Source organism: Perca flavescens, chromosome 9 (genome assembly GCF_004354835.1).
Source record: "Perca flavescens isolate YP-PL-M2 chromosome 9, PFLA_1.0, whole genome shotgun sequence".
NCBI lineage: Eukaryota > Metazoa > Chordata > Actinopteri > Perciformes > Percidae > Perca > Perca flavescens.
In genome coordinates, this window is record NC_041339.1 from 4,126,630 (window position 1) to 4,142,793 (window position 16,164).

At 42.4% G+C, this 16,164-nt stretch overlaps 1 protein-coding gene across 2 annotated transcripts; it reads left to right on the forward strand.

Annotated features, from left to right (window-relative positions):
* The first annotated feature begins 1,979 nt into the window (after positions 1–1,979).
* prkaa2 (protein kinase, AMP-activated, alpha 2 catalytic subunit) lies at positions 1,980–15,885 on the forward strand. Of its 2 annotated transcripts, none has more exons than XM_028588119.1 (10): positions 1,980–2,079; positions 3,379–3,520; positions 5,159–5,252; positions 6,793–6,937; positions 7,901–7,988; positions 10,391–10,615; positions 11,631–11,793; positions 12,079–12,417; positions 13,511–13,637; positions 14,413–15,885. In XM_028588119.1, the coding sequence occupies exons 1-10, from the start codon at positions 1,980–1,982 to the stop codon at positions 14,661–14,663; spliced, it is 1,674 nt and encodes a 557-aa protein (XP_028443920.1). In that variant the 3' UTR covers positions 14,664–15,885. The 2 variants fall into 2 exon arrangements, with proteins under 2 accessions (XP_028443920.1, XP_028443921.1); XM_028588120.1 differs by lacking the exon at positions 1,980–2,079 and adding an exon at positions 2,317–2,350 and having other exon boundaries at positions 14,413–14,663.
* The last annotated feature ends 279 nt before the right edge of the window (positions 15,886–16,164 follow it).

Consider the following 16,164-nt stretch of genomic DNA (forward strand, 5'->3'; position numbering starts at 1 on the left):
GGGAAGCCCCTCACTCTGACATCTCTCCATTAGTGCATGTATTGGTCCTGTTTGTGCATGTATGTGTGTGTGTGTATTTCCGCCCTGTGTGTAATGTGTTTAATAACTAACAGAGTGGTGAAAAAATGTCCCCTTGCGGGGTCAATAAAGTATCACTTAATCTTAATTTTAAAAAAAATACAGATATATGAGGGAAAACTCTAATTTGATTGCACCGGTCAGTGAAACCAAGCATTTATTTATTTATTTATTAAAAGGCACAGGATTGAATGCTTCTTTTTGAACTTTAATAAGAAAACGTTCATGTGCCAGGCCAGCTCCACAAATGCTTTTCAATTTCAGATAGAGCTCAAGTCTGACACACAAGACAGCAGCAGAAACAATTCCAAGAGGCATGTTGGATATTGATAAATTAAACTTACACTGCCATCTAGTGGTTAAATATGAACAACTCGCCTTAATCTTGTTTGCAACTCATCCATCCATTAATTTCAGTTTTTCGACCTATTTTCACCAGCCCATTCTGTAACAGAAAGTTGATGGAATATTATCAACATCTGATGCTTTAAAATCAAATATGACTCTTTTTTTTAAACACCTGTGACTGATACGGTAGAGAAGGGCTAACACAATTAGTCTACACTGTGTGATATGATATGACTGCAGGGAGGATGTGGCCTAAACAATATCAGATGCTCCTCTTTGTGGTTTGTGAGAATAACATTGAAACTATGAGTGACCATCTTGATAGCCCATATAGTCTAGTGGGCACACACTGCTCTGAAGGCCTCGCATATAGTCTACTTGAATGCAAAACCAAAACAAACACATTACGCAATCATGCATTGCTTCTCCAACATTTCTTTTCACATTTTGCAAATGTCTTTTAGAACAGTCGTATGATATAGCAGACTATAGGCTCTAGCCTAACCAAAAAAAATACATTATGCATACTGTGTTGCTCACAAAGTAGGGTAACGTAACAATATTTTGTGTGTGAAACAAACCTGTTTTCGATGCAGTATTGGGCAGAGGTGTAGTCTAATGTATTGTAGTGGGTATCAGGGGCGTGTAGAAAGGCATTTTCTATGGGGGGTCTGGGTGTCCTCCCCCAGGAACATTTTTTATCTTCAAAGACTTCATTTCCTGCATTTTGATACACTTTTATGCACCAGTTCACAGCTGAAATACCTTTATTTAGCCTATGCAAAGAAAAAAAAACACACATGACAATTCAAAATATGTGAAAAATATGATGGAAAGTATGTTGTTTTATGTCATTGCGCATTTTTAAGTGGGTATATGGGCATCCTGGAGCTTTCTTAGTGAGTATACTGCGTATACCTGCGTATCACATAGACAACAGCACTAACTGGGTATAGCAGGGAAACGTTTTTAATTGACAGGGGTGCAAGACTTGACACAACACTGGGTCAGTTGGAGACGCACAGTGCACGTCCCGTACGGGGTTACACCTTGGATAATATAAAAACAAAAAAACAAAAAACTCTTGAACCTGCACTTTTATACGTTTCTTTGTAGCTTTGCTTATTTAAAGCTAATGTACTTGCACTTACTACTTGTTGTCTAGAGTTTGGACCTTCTCAGTTGAATGCACTTAATTGTAAATCGCTTTGGATAAAAGCGTCAGCTAAATGACATGTAATGTAATGTAATGTAATGGGTAGATGGCAGAGACCGTTGGGCTCTTGGAGAGATAATCCCTGTTATGCGACACAGGCTACGTATATGCCATATGGCCCTTCAGAAAAGCAGTTTATTTCTGCTATAGCCTAACAGTGCCTGCCTACCATACACCTGTGACAGTGCGCGTTTAACGGGCTCGAGTCTTCGGTGCTTTTTTCCCTTCTCTCGCAGTGACAGAACGAGTCAAGTGCCCCGCCCCTCCGTGCGCTCCATAGGCAGGCAGGCAGCACACCCGCCGCACCGAGCGAGCCCAACGTCTGTTAACGGAGAAGATGGCAGAGCGGCAACAGCAGAAAAACGAAGGCAGGGTAAAAATTGGCCATTATATCCTCGGCGACACGCTCGGAGTGGGAACATTCGGGAAAGTGAAGAGTTAAGTCATGCTTTTGTGTCATACCGATCTTAATGTGTTTGCCTGTTTCAGTTGGAGTCATACGAAGTAACGTTTAGTCGCCGTGCCTCCCCCCTCAACTTGACGGTGATAAACTTGCGGTCAGTGCAGTTTGCGTAGCTAGCTGGGTGGTTTACCGGCAGCTACAGACGGGGTTTAAAGCGTAAATATGCTACGAGAATCCGCCAGCTTGAAAGTCAAATTCTTTCACCGACAGCCCCCCTCTGTAGCTACCGTTATCAGCTATGGCAGGTGAAAGTACCTGGCGTAACTTACAACAGCTAACGTTATGCACAGTCATACTCACGTTATTATCGTATAAAGTTAACGTTAAACGTTGAGGAGTTTATGTCAGATGTCTTTTCCCCCGTCTAGCGGTAAAGGACGTCTGTGAAGCTTACAGCTTGACCGAAACCCACCGTGTGTGTTTAACGTTGACTGACAATATGTTTATGAACGGCGTAGCTAACGTTAGTCCCATATGTTATCCCATTGCCAGCCAGTGTTAGCCTGTTAAGTGCCTACTAAGTCAGGAGCACGTTTTACATGCTTAAAGTTTTACTGGAGGGGCCTATCACAGGATATTATTTCAGTTTTCTTAGCTAGTTTTCGGGCACTCTGCGTGACCTTGTGAGCTTTAAGCCCAGTGCTCACGCTCCGCCAGCCGGTTTCTTGTGTGCGCAGTTTGATGGATGTATTAGCGTAGCGGGGGTACCCCACCTCCAGTCATGGCTACATTTGTTAGCGGCCGTAAATTCTGCATGAGGGAAGATCATTTTTTGCATCCTAGCAAGTAGTAAAATCCATGCAAAAATTCAGTCTTCATTCATATTGTTTTAATACCGAATTGAATTAAATGTAGTTAATGATTTCACTAATGGGAGTGGTTGTTTTAGGATAATCCCTAGTTCATAGGGTAATCCCCAGTTCATCCACCATTAGTATTAATGCTTTATAACTGGTGTTTGTAGTCAAACTGTTGTAGGGGTTGGCAGCTATAATAACAACGTGGCTTCAGAGCCTCAGGCATGCAAATAGCTCCAACACCCTAAACAAAGACATGGCAGTCAGATAAGGGCTGCAGTGGGGCAAACACTAAAAAAAAGCATAATAATTTACTGTTATGTCGAAGCCTGCTGTGCAACAGATAATCCAAATCCAACCATAACCCATTAGTGCCACTTTCTACCTCCCTTTAGGCGTCCATATATTGTGTGTGTATGAGCCCCTATGTGGTTTTACCATCTGTGTATTTTATCTCTGTATTCTTTTGTTTTCAGTTGGCGAGCATCAGTTGACAGGCCATAAAGTGGCTGTAAAGATCCTGAACAGACAGAAGATCCGCAGTCTCGATGTTGTTGGGAAGATCAAACGAGAGATCCAGAACCTCAAACTGTTCAGACACCCACATATTATCAAGCTGTAAGTGGAGAAAGACAACATATTCTTCTGTCAGATTTTAAGACTCTGTGCTGACACGGAGAGATAAATGGGCTCTTGTAGTTGTTGTTGTAATGTGAGCCTTTTGCTATTTTGTGTTCCCTCTTTTGTGACATGCGTCCTGTTTGTTTACTAGCTACACTGTACTGAGCATGCCCACAGGGTTCCCAGGAAGTATAAACACAAATATACCACTAAACACACACACACACACCCTGATCAGTTTAACTATCCAGTTAAGATGATAGATGCTGTAGTTCCTACATCATGACTCTCTATACTCTCTCTCTCATCCAGGTGTCTCGGGCTCCTTCTTTCCCTTTCCTTCTGCGTCCATGGCCTCTTTCTCCTTGTCAGTCCACATCTCTCTCTGTCTCTCTCAACAATCTGTGTGTTATTTTTAGGTTAGGGTTAGTCCACTGTCACACTGAAAGCTATGGCAGATATGTGAGCTCTCAGGACGTGAGACCGTGGACCACTCTGTCACTAACCTATACATTAACAAACACTGGCACAAACACAGTCTGCTTGCATGGACACTGCTGGACTGAGCAAAGCAGACTCTGTGTGATATATTGGCACTGTTTGTAAAACCAGCATGAAATAAAATGAATTAGAAGAAATATCTTAACATTTCCCTCTCTTACCGTTTAGATTTCCTAGTGTGTGTGTGTGTGTGTGTGTGTGTGTGTGTGTGTGTGTGTGTGTGTGAGAGAGAGAGAGAGAGAGAAAGTGTGTGTTAAAGAGAATTAAATTATTTGGTTTGTGTTTATTTCTCCCGCGGTGCCGGCTGTGTTGTGCTACACCTGGCTCTACAGGAATGAAGTAGATTATGATGAAGTGCCGAATCTCACAAGAGCAACCATTCATGAGATTGGCCCTGCATTTTAATATACCTGACCTTTTATGAAACTAATGCCTACACTCAGCAGCCATACATCACAGCTTTGCCTCACCTTTGTGTGTATTGGTTTGTGCATATTTATTCTGTGCATGTTTTTAAGTAAATACATTTGTTTTAGAGATGAGAGAAAAAAGCCTATTGGTGTGTTTATACTCTTATTCAAATTTAGGAATAGGATGTAAAAGAGACTGAAGTGTTAAAGTGCTCATATTATGCTTTTTGGCTCTTTCCCTTTCCTTTATTGTCTTATATATATTTTTGTGCATGTTATATTGTAGGTTTACAAAGTGAAAAAGCCCAAAGTCCCCCCCAAAGGGACTTACCATCTCCAACAGAAAACACTGTTCACAAACTGCTCCAAACAGCTCTATTGTAGTCCAGCCTTTAAACTAGCTAGCCTAGCTGTTAGCGTGGCACTCCCTCATACTCTGCAACTGACTAGCTAGCAGTACTGACTGTGCATGTGCGACTCCCAACAAAGATGGAACAGAAGTGAGATGCGTCACTCTGTAGCTAAAACAGAGAGCTCAACACACAGGGTGAAAAGAGGAGCTGCAGCAATGTGCAGTACATACAATAATATGGTGTTTCCTGAAAATTAAACCACATAAACCTATTCTGATATAACCTCTAATTACAATTATGAACCTGAAAATGAGCAATTTAATTAATGTGCAGTACGTTCATGTCAATACAAACATATGTTTGTGTTTTAGGTACCAGGTGATTAGTACACCCACAGATTTCTTCATGGTCATGGAGTATGTGTCTGGAGGTGAGCTGTTTGACTACATCTGCAAACATGGACGGGTAAGATATTTCATCTGTTAACTGACTGGTTTTAGCCCCATAATCCTTATCCACTAGGTTGTAGTGGTCACTGCATCATCGGAAATAGTTCACTGGTGTGGCCGGGTTGGCTCAGCGAGTAGAGCAGGCGCACATATACTGAGAGGTTTATGCCTCAACGCAGAGGTCCAGGGTTCGATTCCGACCTGTGACGATTTCCTGCATGTCTTCCCCCCCTCTCTCACCTAGCTGTTCTGTCAAAATTAAAGGTGGAAAAGCCCCAAAAATTAAACTAAACACCAAGTAATTACCAAATGTCTTATTTTTTAATTGAATACTTGGCAGATGCGGTGACCAAGTAAGTCCTGCAACACACTGGCTGCGTGGCGTGAGCGTGGCGTTTCTGTTGCGTGTCGGCTGCGTGGCGACTGCGTGGATTTTTCTATGTCTTTACACACCAGAAACATGCTGCTGCTAGCCTTGTCTGTACACATGTATGTTTCCCATAGATTACTGCACTCAAGCAGTAGTATACTTCATGTTAAACATAAATACATACTGATTTGATTACAGCAAAGACGTCTGCAGTATTGACGGCAAAATAGGCTACAGAATATTTTGTTTTGTATTGACAGGTGCAATATTTGAAAATCAATTTCTTTTTTAAATTACATTTATACCTGCATTTATGTCAAAACCTAGAGACTTTCAAACATGAAAATGTCATTTATTAATATGTATTTGTGTCTAAATGACATATAAACATCTTTTCCTGTTCAATTTTGCCTGGAAACGCTTCCAACACGCTTGCGTGTCGCGTGAAAAATAGGCGTCAAAGACTGATGTTGGTGTTTCCTTGACTTTAGTGGTCATAAACATACTGTTACATGTTAGTATTTGTATTTTTTATGTTGCTTTACAAATAGTTTAATTTAAGGAAAAGTTGTATGAGCTCATTTTCTACCTTTATGACTTAATGAATGTGTTCTTAATCTGTAGAGACATCAAAACACCGTCTTTATGCATATTATTTACACTGCAATTATACCCCTCAAATATATTTTGCACCAAAGTATTTACTTTTTACTCCGTTAACTACTGTTGTAAACTTCCAAGTGATGTGATTTAAAGTTTATGAGTCATAAAAATGTGTTTTGACAACAGTGTTCCCATACACCATCACTGCCCGACCTTTCTGTCAGTGTTCATTTGAATGTTTTACTCACACTTAAAGTTCACAGATTTTTTTAGATTGAAACCTTGAGTGAAGCATGGCGTTCCACACAAACACACACATGTTCAAGACAAGATACTGATAGCTACAAAGAGACGTCTCGTTCTGGGGACTCTCTTTATTTTTACTGTAATCGAATAATCCTACTTGAACTTTAACTGGGCCCTGAGCCATAGCAACCTCATGACCAACCCTGAACATGATACATTTGCTCTAAACAAGACACCACATTATCCACCGTTCTTTCCACACAATCAAGAGAAATACCAAATACTAATAAAGTACAGCCACTGTCCAAATCATGTCCATTTATATTGTGTCTTTCAGGTGGAAGACACAGAAGCTCGCCGTCTTTTCCAGCAGATTATTTCAGCCGTGGACTACTGCCACAGGCACATGGTGGTCCACAGAGACCTCAAACCTGAGAACGTCCTGCTGGATGCCAGCAAGAACGCCAAGATAGCCGACTTCGGTAGGATCCCCAGACAACAGAGTTAACACTTAGCGGGAGAGACAGAAGGATTGGCGTGGCAAAAGCACTGTTAGGGAATATAAGAAGAGAGAAATTATAACAGTTCTTGGGCTGGGGGGGTGGGGGGGTGGAGTAAGAAAGACAAAGAGGCAGAGTTTGTGGCAGAGCTGAGTGGAATTACCAAGTAATTGTTCAGTTTGATTAGAGGCAAGTAAACATTTGTGGCAGAGTTACAGGACAAAGCGTAAATATGCACTTCACACTGCAAAGTGTGAAATCACCATCACGCACCTGTTAACCTCATTATTAAATGGAAATTCATTTCTCACCGAGCTCAGTTTCTAATTGGTTGGGGCGTGATTGTTCTAGCTGATGGTTAAGAGATTGTGCCTTATGCAATACGACCACGAAGGAGAGAAACATTTCCACAAACACAGGAAGGCCCTTGTGCACCGCAGGGTGGGGGGTTGGGGGGAGAGGTCCCCTAGCAACAACACGGTCTCATATCTTGTCTGGCAGAAGGCCTTGAGGCCCAGTGTCATCTGATAGGGAAGGGTTCGTGGGGGCGCGGCAGGAGAAGTGTTTTGGCTGAGAGCAACAGACACTGGTGAGCAGTGAGAGGAAGTGCTAAAGGAACGGGGATAAAAGATGAAGGGAAGGTCAGCACATCGACGAGCGTCTGATGTTTAGCGTTTGACCGAGGCCCTGGCAGGCAGAGAGAGAGGCTCATCCAATTAGATGAGCTTTGTGTTTAGAGCTTAGAGCATTGGCGAGTAAAGGAGGATAAAGATATCAGCGATGTCCCCCAGTGTATTGCTCTCACCCTCCCTGTGCCCGGGCCATGTTCAATTTAACCAAAGAATCAATAGCAATAATATGACCATAGAGGATTGTTTCATTAGTCTGCGTTACTGTCCCAGTTAAGACTGAAGGGTGGTCATATGTCTTGTGCTTGGCCTATAGGTCTGTCGAACATGATGTCAGATGGAGAGTTTCTACGGACGAGCTGTGGCTCACCCAACTATGCCGCTCCAGAGGTCATCTCAGGAAGGTGTGTGTGTGTGTGTGTGTGTGTGTTTTCAAGGCTGTAATTATAATCAAAATGATTTATGTCTAGAGGACCATTATTTAATCGCCATGATTTGTATAGCTTTAGGAACAAAATAGTTTTGGACTTAAAGGACAATTCCGGGTTAATAACATACTGTATGTGTACCGAGTGGACCATTCTCTGGGATCTGTTTTCATGCTCATCGAATGTGTCTGTAGCTGGAAACAAGCTAGCGCAAACCGCTAATTAGCTTGTAATGCTAGTAGTCGGGGCATTGAGAACTTTGTAAGTGTACAGACAGTTTATAAAGACGGTAGCATTCATGTTTACATACGGACGCCATCTTGGAAAACAGTCGTGACTAGTCGAACGCCGTGCAACCAGTAACCAGTAACATAGCTCAAGCACAGCGTTTGTTGTTCGACTGATCGTGACTGTTTTCCCCGCGCCCGCATGTAAACATGAACGCTATTGTCTTTATAATTTATCTTTTTAATAAACTGTCTGTACACTTACAAAGTTCTCAATGCTTCGGTTTACATGTAGGGACCCTCACTATGCTACCGTTGAAGTGTGGTGCTAGTTTGAGCCTAGGTAGTGGTGTAGAAATGGTGATTTACCCTCTGTCCCGACTACTAGCGTTACAAGCTAATCACTGGTTTGCGGTAGCTTGTTTCACGTTAGAGACACATTCGATTAGCATGAAAACAGATCCCAGAGAACGCTCAACTCGGTACACATACAGTTTGTTATTAACCCCTAGGTTCATTTTGCGCCGGAATTGTCCTTTAAACACTGACGGAAACCCAACCTGACAGAAAACAAACTTTAAAGGTGCCCTGTAGGGGTTTTCTTTAAACAAAGAAAAGCTATGTTTACGTCACTGTTACTCACTGAAACGCACCGCGTGTATGCTTGAGGTCTAAAAAACCTGCTGAATGCATTTACTTCCTCATGAAATAGGGCTTGACGATATGGTCAAAATCTTCAATCCCCAATATAGGTCATTTCAAATCTCAATAACGACAAATATCACAATATAATACATGTACTGTATATGAAATTTACACAGTATACTGTGAATTAAATAATTTACTAATGAAAAGTATTGAGTATGTTCTCATTGTATTAAGAACTTCAGTGCAAAATGAATGTGAAAGGATCAGAACATGATGCGTCGTCAGAATGACGTAAACATTGCTGAAATGCAGTTCAGCTGCTGTTTTTTTCAACATTGCGATAGAAAAGATATAGAAAAATACACGACAGACATTCTATTTCTTTTTGGCTATATATTGTCATATCGCCCAGGCCTATCGTAAAACATTTGCAAAGCCAATTTTCTAAAGTATCATGCATTACTAGCTTGAAGTTGTCTTTAATGTCTTTGGTCGCGCATTGCTGCATTTCTTAGCGCATTACCTAAAGCCACCTGTAGATTAAAGCTTAGATCGGGCCCAAAAAATCAAGCCCAACCCTACCCGAGCCCGTGCACGTTGTGTCCGAGCCCGGCCCAGCCCAACACATTAACTGGAATTATGAGTCTGAGCCCGATTTAAACCTGACAATTTGTTAATACGTGGTCCGTTATAACTAACGTTCTCAACTACAATACCGAGTTGTTTGAACTACAGAAATCTGTTTAGAATGATCTTAATGAATAATGCAACAAGGACGAAGCATGTAAACTGTGTTGTTGAATGGAATGGATCGCAAATGGATCCGAATGAAGAAACGTAAAAAAAAACCTCGACCCTACCTCCCTCAGCCGAATAGTGTGGGTAACAGATTAAGGCAGCAACATCATCAGAGCCCTGGAACCATATAGGAGACTTTCTCGTCTCGATCACCTAATTAATACTGTCCTTTGCCGCGGTCTGCGTGCCGACGTGCTGGCCGACAACGCACCGGATATAGGAGGGACCATATCTGCTGCTAAAGGACTCGTGAGATATCTGAAACAATCTGCCCTGGTTGCGCAATTATCGAAGACAGTGCTACAGATTTAGCACAGTTTACCTCCCACTCAAGTCAGTGCAGGACATATACCCAGAGCTACGGGAGAAGCTGGAGAGGCATAGCTTTCTCCCCACCCAATTAGGCTAATAAAGTAATGATTACAAAAAACACAAATGCTTGATCAAGGGCAGAGAATCTAAACTCTACTGTAGATCAGCGTAATACTGTGCTACCATTGCAAAGAATGTGTCACCAACGCACATGCTTGTGTGTCCCCATAAAAGCCATAAATACAACATAAACAAAATTAGTCTTTAAAGCTATACAGTGACAAAAAGTTATAACGGTGCTTCCTGCTTTTCTGGTGGATCTACAACAAATTACAAATTGACCCATTGTACGTGGATCTTTTTGTTTGTCACATCTTCGGATCACTCCGTCAGGCTCTATGCGGGCCCAGAGGTGGACATCTGGAGCTGTGGCGTGATCCTGTACGCCCTGCTGTGCGGCACTCTGCCCTTTGATGACGAGCACGTCCCCACGCTGTTTAAGAAGATCAGAGGAGGCGTCTTCTACATGCCAGAGTACCTGCCTCGCTCGGTGGCCTCGCTGCTCATGCTCATGTTGCAGGTGGACCCTCTGAAGAGAGCCACCATCAAAGACATCAGGTGCCCCCGAACATCTTCTGTCTTTTTAAATTTTTCTTTTTTTTTTTTTTTTTTTTTTTTTGCCATGGTCACTCAATGATAAATCATTGTGAAGCGTTGCATTGACTTACAGTATGTACAGTAGTGTGTCCCCTCTTGTCTTTTTGCTAACGGAACTGTGTCCACACTGGAACACTTTTTGACACGTTCTGTCAAAATATCTGTTTGAATACTAATATAAATGATCTTGTAATGTTTTCAGTTAATTGAATGGTGTCAAACTAAAGTATAACTTCTTACCTTTCTAGCAATTTATTGTTTTTAACTATTTACTTTAGCGTTGTTTTTACAAGAGTCGGCAACGGGAAGCTAACACCTGTGAATTAGCCGTGCACTACCCTTGGCCATACTAGACACCCCTATCTCCCCGCTGTTAAAACTCACTGGGCGCTGTTGGTTTTTTCGGGGGTATTAACCGCATAAACAAGTCGCCCAAATGAACATGAACTGGGACCATACTTCTGTTCTTCACAATAAAAGACATGCTTCAACAGCTCCCAATGATGCTGTAAAAGGTCCTTAATGTCCACATGTAACGCCATACCGCCACCTGAGCGTTGCCCAAGCATTCCTACTGCTTTCTCTCAACAAAGTCACATTCTATACTAATGAGACATGTAAACGTCCACACACATGTATGAAAATTCACACGTTCAAGATTCTTAGATGTGTATACATTAATTCTATTTGCACTTCGGGGGGCGATCGCTCAGGAATAGCACCGCGAAAAGACCGCAAACTGCGTCAGTCCGTATATGGCCAATAGCTGCGAACGCTGTTTGAACACGGACACAGTTAGCTCAGCCATGTAACTTTAAAGGCCCCCATCTGAAGTGTCATTACACAAACACACTTCTGTGTTTGACAACCGTTTGACTTCATCCAAGATTAAATGTCACATTCTGTGACATTTGGTTTGGTTTGGTTTTTATGGTTAAGAGTTTGAACTCAGGCTGATTATTCTCTCCTCTGTCAGGGAAGATGAGTGGTTTAAGCAGGACCTTCCAGGCTACCTGTTCCCTGAGGACCCGTCCTACGATGCTTCGGTCCTGGACGAGGAGGCCGTCAAGGAAGTGTGTGAGAAGTTTGAATGCACTGAGTCGGAGGTTGTGTCCAGCCTTTACAGCGGGGATCCACAGGTACACATTCACAATTTCTTAAGGAATGAATGAGTATTTTCTCTGTTTAATAAACTGTGACTGTTGTAATATTAAATCATACCCCCACAAGATTATGTTTGCACTTTTCAGTCGAACTGTGACAAGACGAGTGACAAGTTAGAGGTTCTCTAGTTGCTGCTAGCCTTTCTGCTCTGCTTTTGTGGCTGTTTTCGATCAAGTTGTTGTTTTCAATGATCTGAATGTCGGTCCTTAGCTTAGTCCTTAATCTTCCGTTGACTTTCCATCGTCCCTCTGTCCACGCAGGATCAGCTGGCAGTAGCCTATCACCTCATAATAGACAACCGGCGCATCATGACCCAGGCCAGCGAGTTCTACCTGGCCTCCAGTCCTCCCCAGGGCTCCTTCATAGAAGAGGGCATGCCGCTGCCCCCCGGGGTTAAACCCCACCCAGAGAGGATGCCTCCGCTCATGGCTGACAGCCCCAAGTCTCGTTGTCCTCTGGATGCTCTCAACACCACCCGGCCCAAACCGCTGGCAGTGAAGAAGGCCAAGTGGCACCTGGGTATCAGGAGTCAGAGCAGACCCTATGACATCATGGCTGAAGTGTACAGGGCTATGAGACAACTTAGCTTTGACTGGAAGGTAATAGGACATGTCTTACCCTTGATTTCCACAACGGGAGGGTCTCAGAAGCGTTGGAGAACTTTTGGGAAGGGGCAAAAATACTGGTTAGCTGATTGGATAAACCATCGGCCAAATCAACCAATCAGATCAAACTCTTGCCGAAACCAGTTGGGAGAAGAGTAAAAACATCTTTTCCTCCAAGAAAAGCCCCCAGTGCTGTTTTTTTTTCTTCTTTCAATGAAGGAATACTTTCTAATTTGGATAAAACTTTCGCAATAGCTATGCTCATGTCATCCGTGGAAGCCGCCACGTTGTTTAGACTGAACAGTCGCTTCTCGTTGCGTCACACCTAAACCCACCTCAAAACCAACGCTGATTGGTCGGTCGTTTGGCGAACGGTTCCAAATTTTCTCTATCTCAAGATGCCAGACTGATCTGTGAGTGGAAAACTGGAGCTCGCCAGATCAGGACGGGCTCACAAGGCTAGCTTCACACTGCCTGCGTGGCGTGAGCGTGGCGTTTCTGTTGCGTGGTGTTTTCTATGTCTTTGCACACCAGAAACGTGTCTGACACAGCGCTGCTGCTGCTAGCCTCTGTACACATGTAGGTTTCCCATAAACATAAATATATACTGATTTGATTACAGCAAAGACAACGTCGGCAGTATTGACGGCAAAATAGGCTACAGAATATTTCGTTCTGTATTAACAGGTGCAGTATTTGAAAATCGATAATTTATTTTTTTTAATTACATTTATATCTGCATTTATGTCAAAACCTAGATACTTTCAAACATCAAAATGTCATTTATTAAATGTATTTGTGTCAAAATGGCAAATAAACATTTTTTCCCATTCTATTTTGCCTGGAAACACTTCCAACACGCTTGTGTGTCGCGTGAAAAATAGGCGTCGGTTCTATTTGTAGCATGCACGCTACCTGAGACGTGTGTGTCACTCAGGTAGCGTGCAAGCTCTAAGCTGTTAACATGGGAGCCAAAATAAAAACAGACACGTCTCACACAACGCAGGCAGTGTGAAGCTGGCCTTACACATACAGTAAACACATAGGTCTACATACCAACTAGATTGTCTGTTATTTTGCGTTGTAGGTGGTGAACCCGTATCACCTTCGAGTGCGGAGGAAGAATCCGGTGACGGGAACCTTGGTGAAAATGAGCCTACAGCTGTACCAGGTGGACAGCAGATCCTACCTCCTCGACTTCAAGAGCATCGATGGTTAGTGACGGACAAACACTGATTTCACATTTCTAACAAGGCTAAGCTAATTTCTATCATAAAAAAAATATGTTTCATTTTTGTTTCTGTTGATGTACATGGCTCTACGTTAGTGTAGGTGTAACGTTGGTGATAGCGCTAATGCATTTGCAGTGCCAGTACTCAGTAAGTAATTTATATTAACATAACAGTAGTTTGTTGGAATTTACACTGAATTCAGTCATTTTATTTATTAAAGCTATAGTGCGCGACTATTTCCTATTAATGGACGTCTGTTACATTCAAGCCATTGCCAAATGAGTTGATACAAAGCTAATTAAGACTATCAGCTCCACACAACTCTCTCTGGATTTATCAGCATGGCTGTGTTTACAAAATGGTGTCGTCCGGCGACATTTGCGCGCAGAAGTGATAAGTGATAATGACCTCTTTTGAAGAGTCAGTCATGTTTTTTTAATCCTCCGTGTTCTCCTCGGTTACTAGCAACTGCGTGGAGGAGGGGTGGGGGTGGTGGGCCATCACAGAAGGCTTGTGTCATGTGGATGCAACAACAATTGTCATTACTTAGAATTCCTAATGGGGTAACAGAAACTACGCACTATAGCTTTAATGCACACGCAAAATTAAAATTCAACAAACAAAATAAAAAGACTTTGATGGTGGCAAAATTCCTATATAAAATAAACTATATAAAACACATTAATGTCATGAACTACTCCTCTGTTGAATGCTGATGCTACATTCCTCTGCTTGTGTGACCCCCCCCCACCCCCAGATGACATCATGGAGGCGGTGGGCTTTAAATCGGGGTCGTCCACTCCCCAGAGGTCGGGCTCCACAGCCGGTCTCCACAGACCCAGGCTGAGCATCGACTCGGCCAGCCCGGCGTTTGATCTGCCCCAGCTCAGTTCCTCCCTCCCAGGCTCCCTGTCCGGTAGCTCCCCTCTACTCTCCCCCCACCAGGGATCACACACCATGGACTTCTTCGAAATGTGCGCCAGTCTGATCACCACACTGGCGCGCTGAGACCCGTCCACTCCTGACCTCGCTGTAACCTGGATGTCAGTGGGGGTTTCTAGGCTGTTCTGAGATGTAGGGAGCATAGATGTCTGGAGCAACTTCCTCTCTCTGTCTCCTCTCCATCGCTGTTCCAGTTGTATTGGACTGTAAGGCTCAGCTCAGATTAAGGAGACATAGAGAGGAATCCTGTTTTGTTCTGTTTAGAAAGGCCAGATTTATAGCTTTTTTTCTTTTCTTTTTTTGACACAGTCTTTGGGTCAGAATTTGGAGTTCAAACTGATCCTGGGACTGGATTCTGTGAACTAGTAAAGGCCAGCAAAGGAGCGGCAGCAGGTCACAGCTCTCAGTCACTCCTCACACAAATATCTTCAGTCTATTATCAACTGCTGAAATGTCATCACCCACCATAACACTTAATGATGGGAAATCCTGCTGAGTTTGCCCCAGACGCTGATCGGAGGTCAGTTTTGCTTCTTGTCTTATATTTTTAACAAGGCGCTGGTTGTTAAAATTGACATTAAATCTGTGTTCTGAGCGATCAAATTTAATTTCAGGTTTTATATGATATGGTTTGTAAAGAAATGGCTTTTGTTATCCATGTATATTATATTTATACAACAATCATATTGCGTAGCTGAAAAGGTTGACTAAGGTATACCAAATAACACTTTATGCACCATAAAAGGTGATTATTATTTAGATATCAGAGCCATATTTATTTTTGAGAGATTGTTTTTTTAGGCACTGTAGTTGTATTATTTAAGCACTGCATCGATGTAGAGATTTATCCTGATTTTGAATAGATTGTTGAAGATTAATGAACCCAGAGAGGCAGTAGGGTCATAATACTCTGCATTGTTCTGCATTTAGCGTTAAAGCACAGATATACAACGTCTCACAGGAGTTTTTTCCGCCTTGATGTATTTCAAAGATGCCGTGTACATATATCTGCCAATTCTTTTCCCACACAACCAGCATTTTATACCTTCAATAACTGTCAGAAATATGCAACACACACAAATCTCCAGACTTCAGTTTAATCCTTAACAAACGACAAGTTGAGCAACTGTTAAAATGCTGCTCGCTCATGCATGTACAGAGTGTAATTTAAAGGCAAGCAGGCCCGTGATATCAGGAGGACACACGTGGCAGTCAGTCACATACGCAGTAAGCTGAAAAGTTTTTTTTTTTTTTGCCTTAAGCCTTTAGAAATGAGAAAAATGTCTGTCAGAAATTAGAGCCTAATGTGAGGTCTTGAGTTTGATTCTCTGAGCAAATGCCAATATTTACTTGATAAATTACTTCAACCGTCAATCAATTTTGCTGTGCGCCTGTGTGCGAGATAGATAATGAGGTGATGATGATAATCAATAAAAGAGGAAGAGGACTAAATCCATGTGAGACGGTGTGTATCTCTGCTGCAGGACGGTATAAGCCACAGAACCCTTTCTCCAGTTGCCTTAAAGAATGCAACACAGTCCTGGACCTTTTTCACAGCAGACATTTT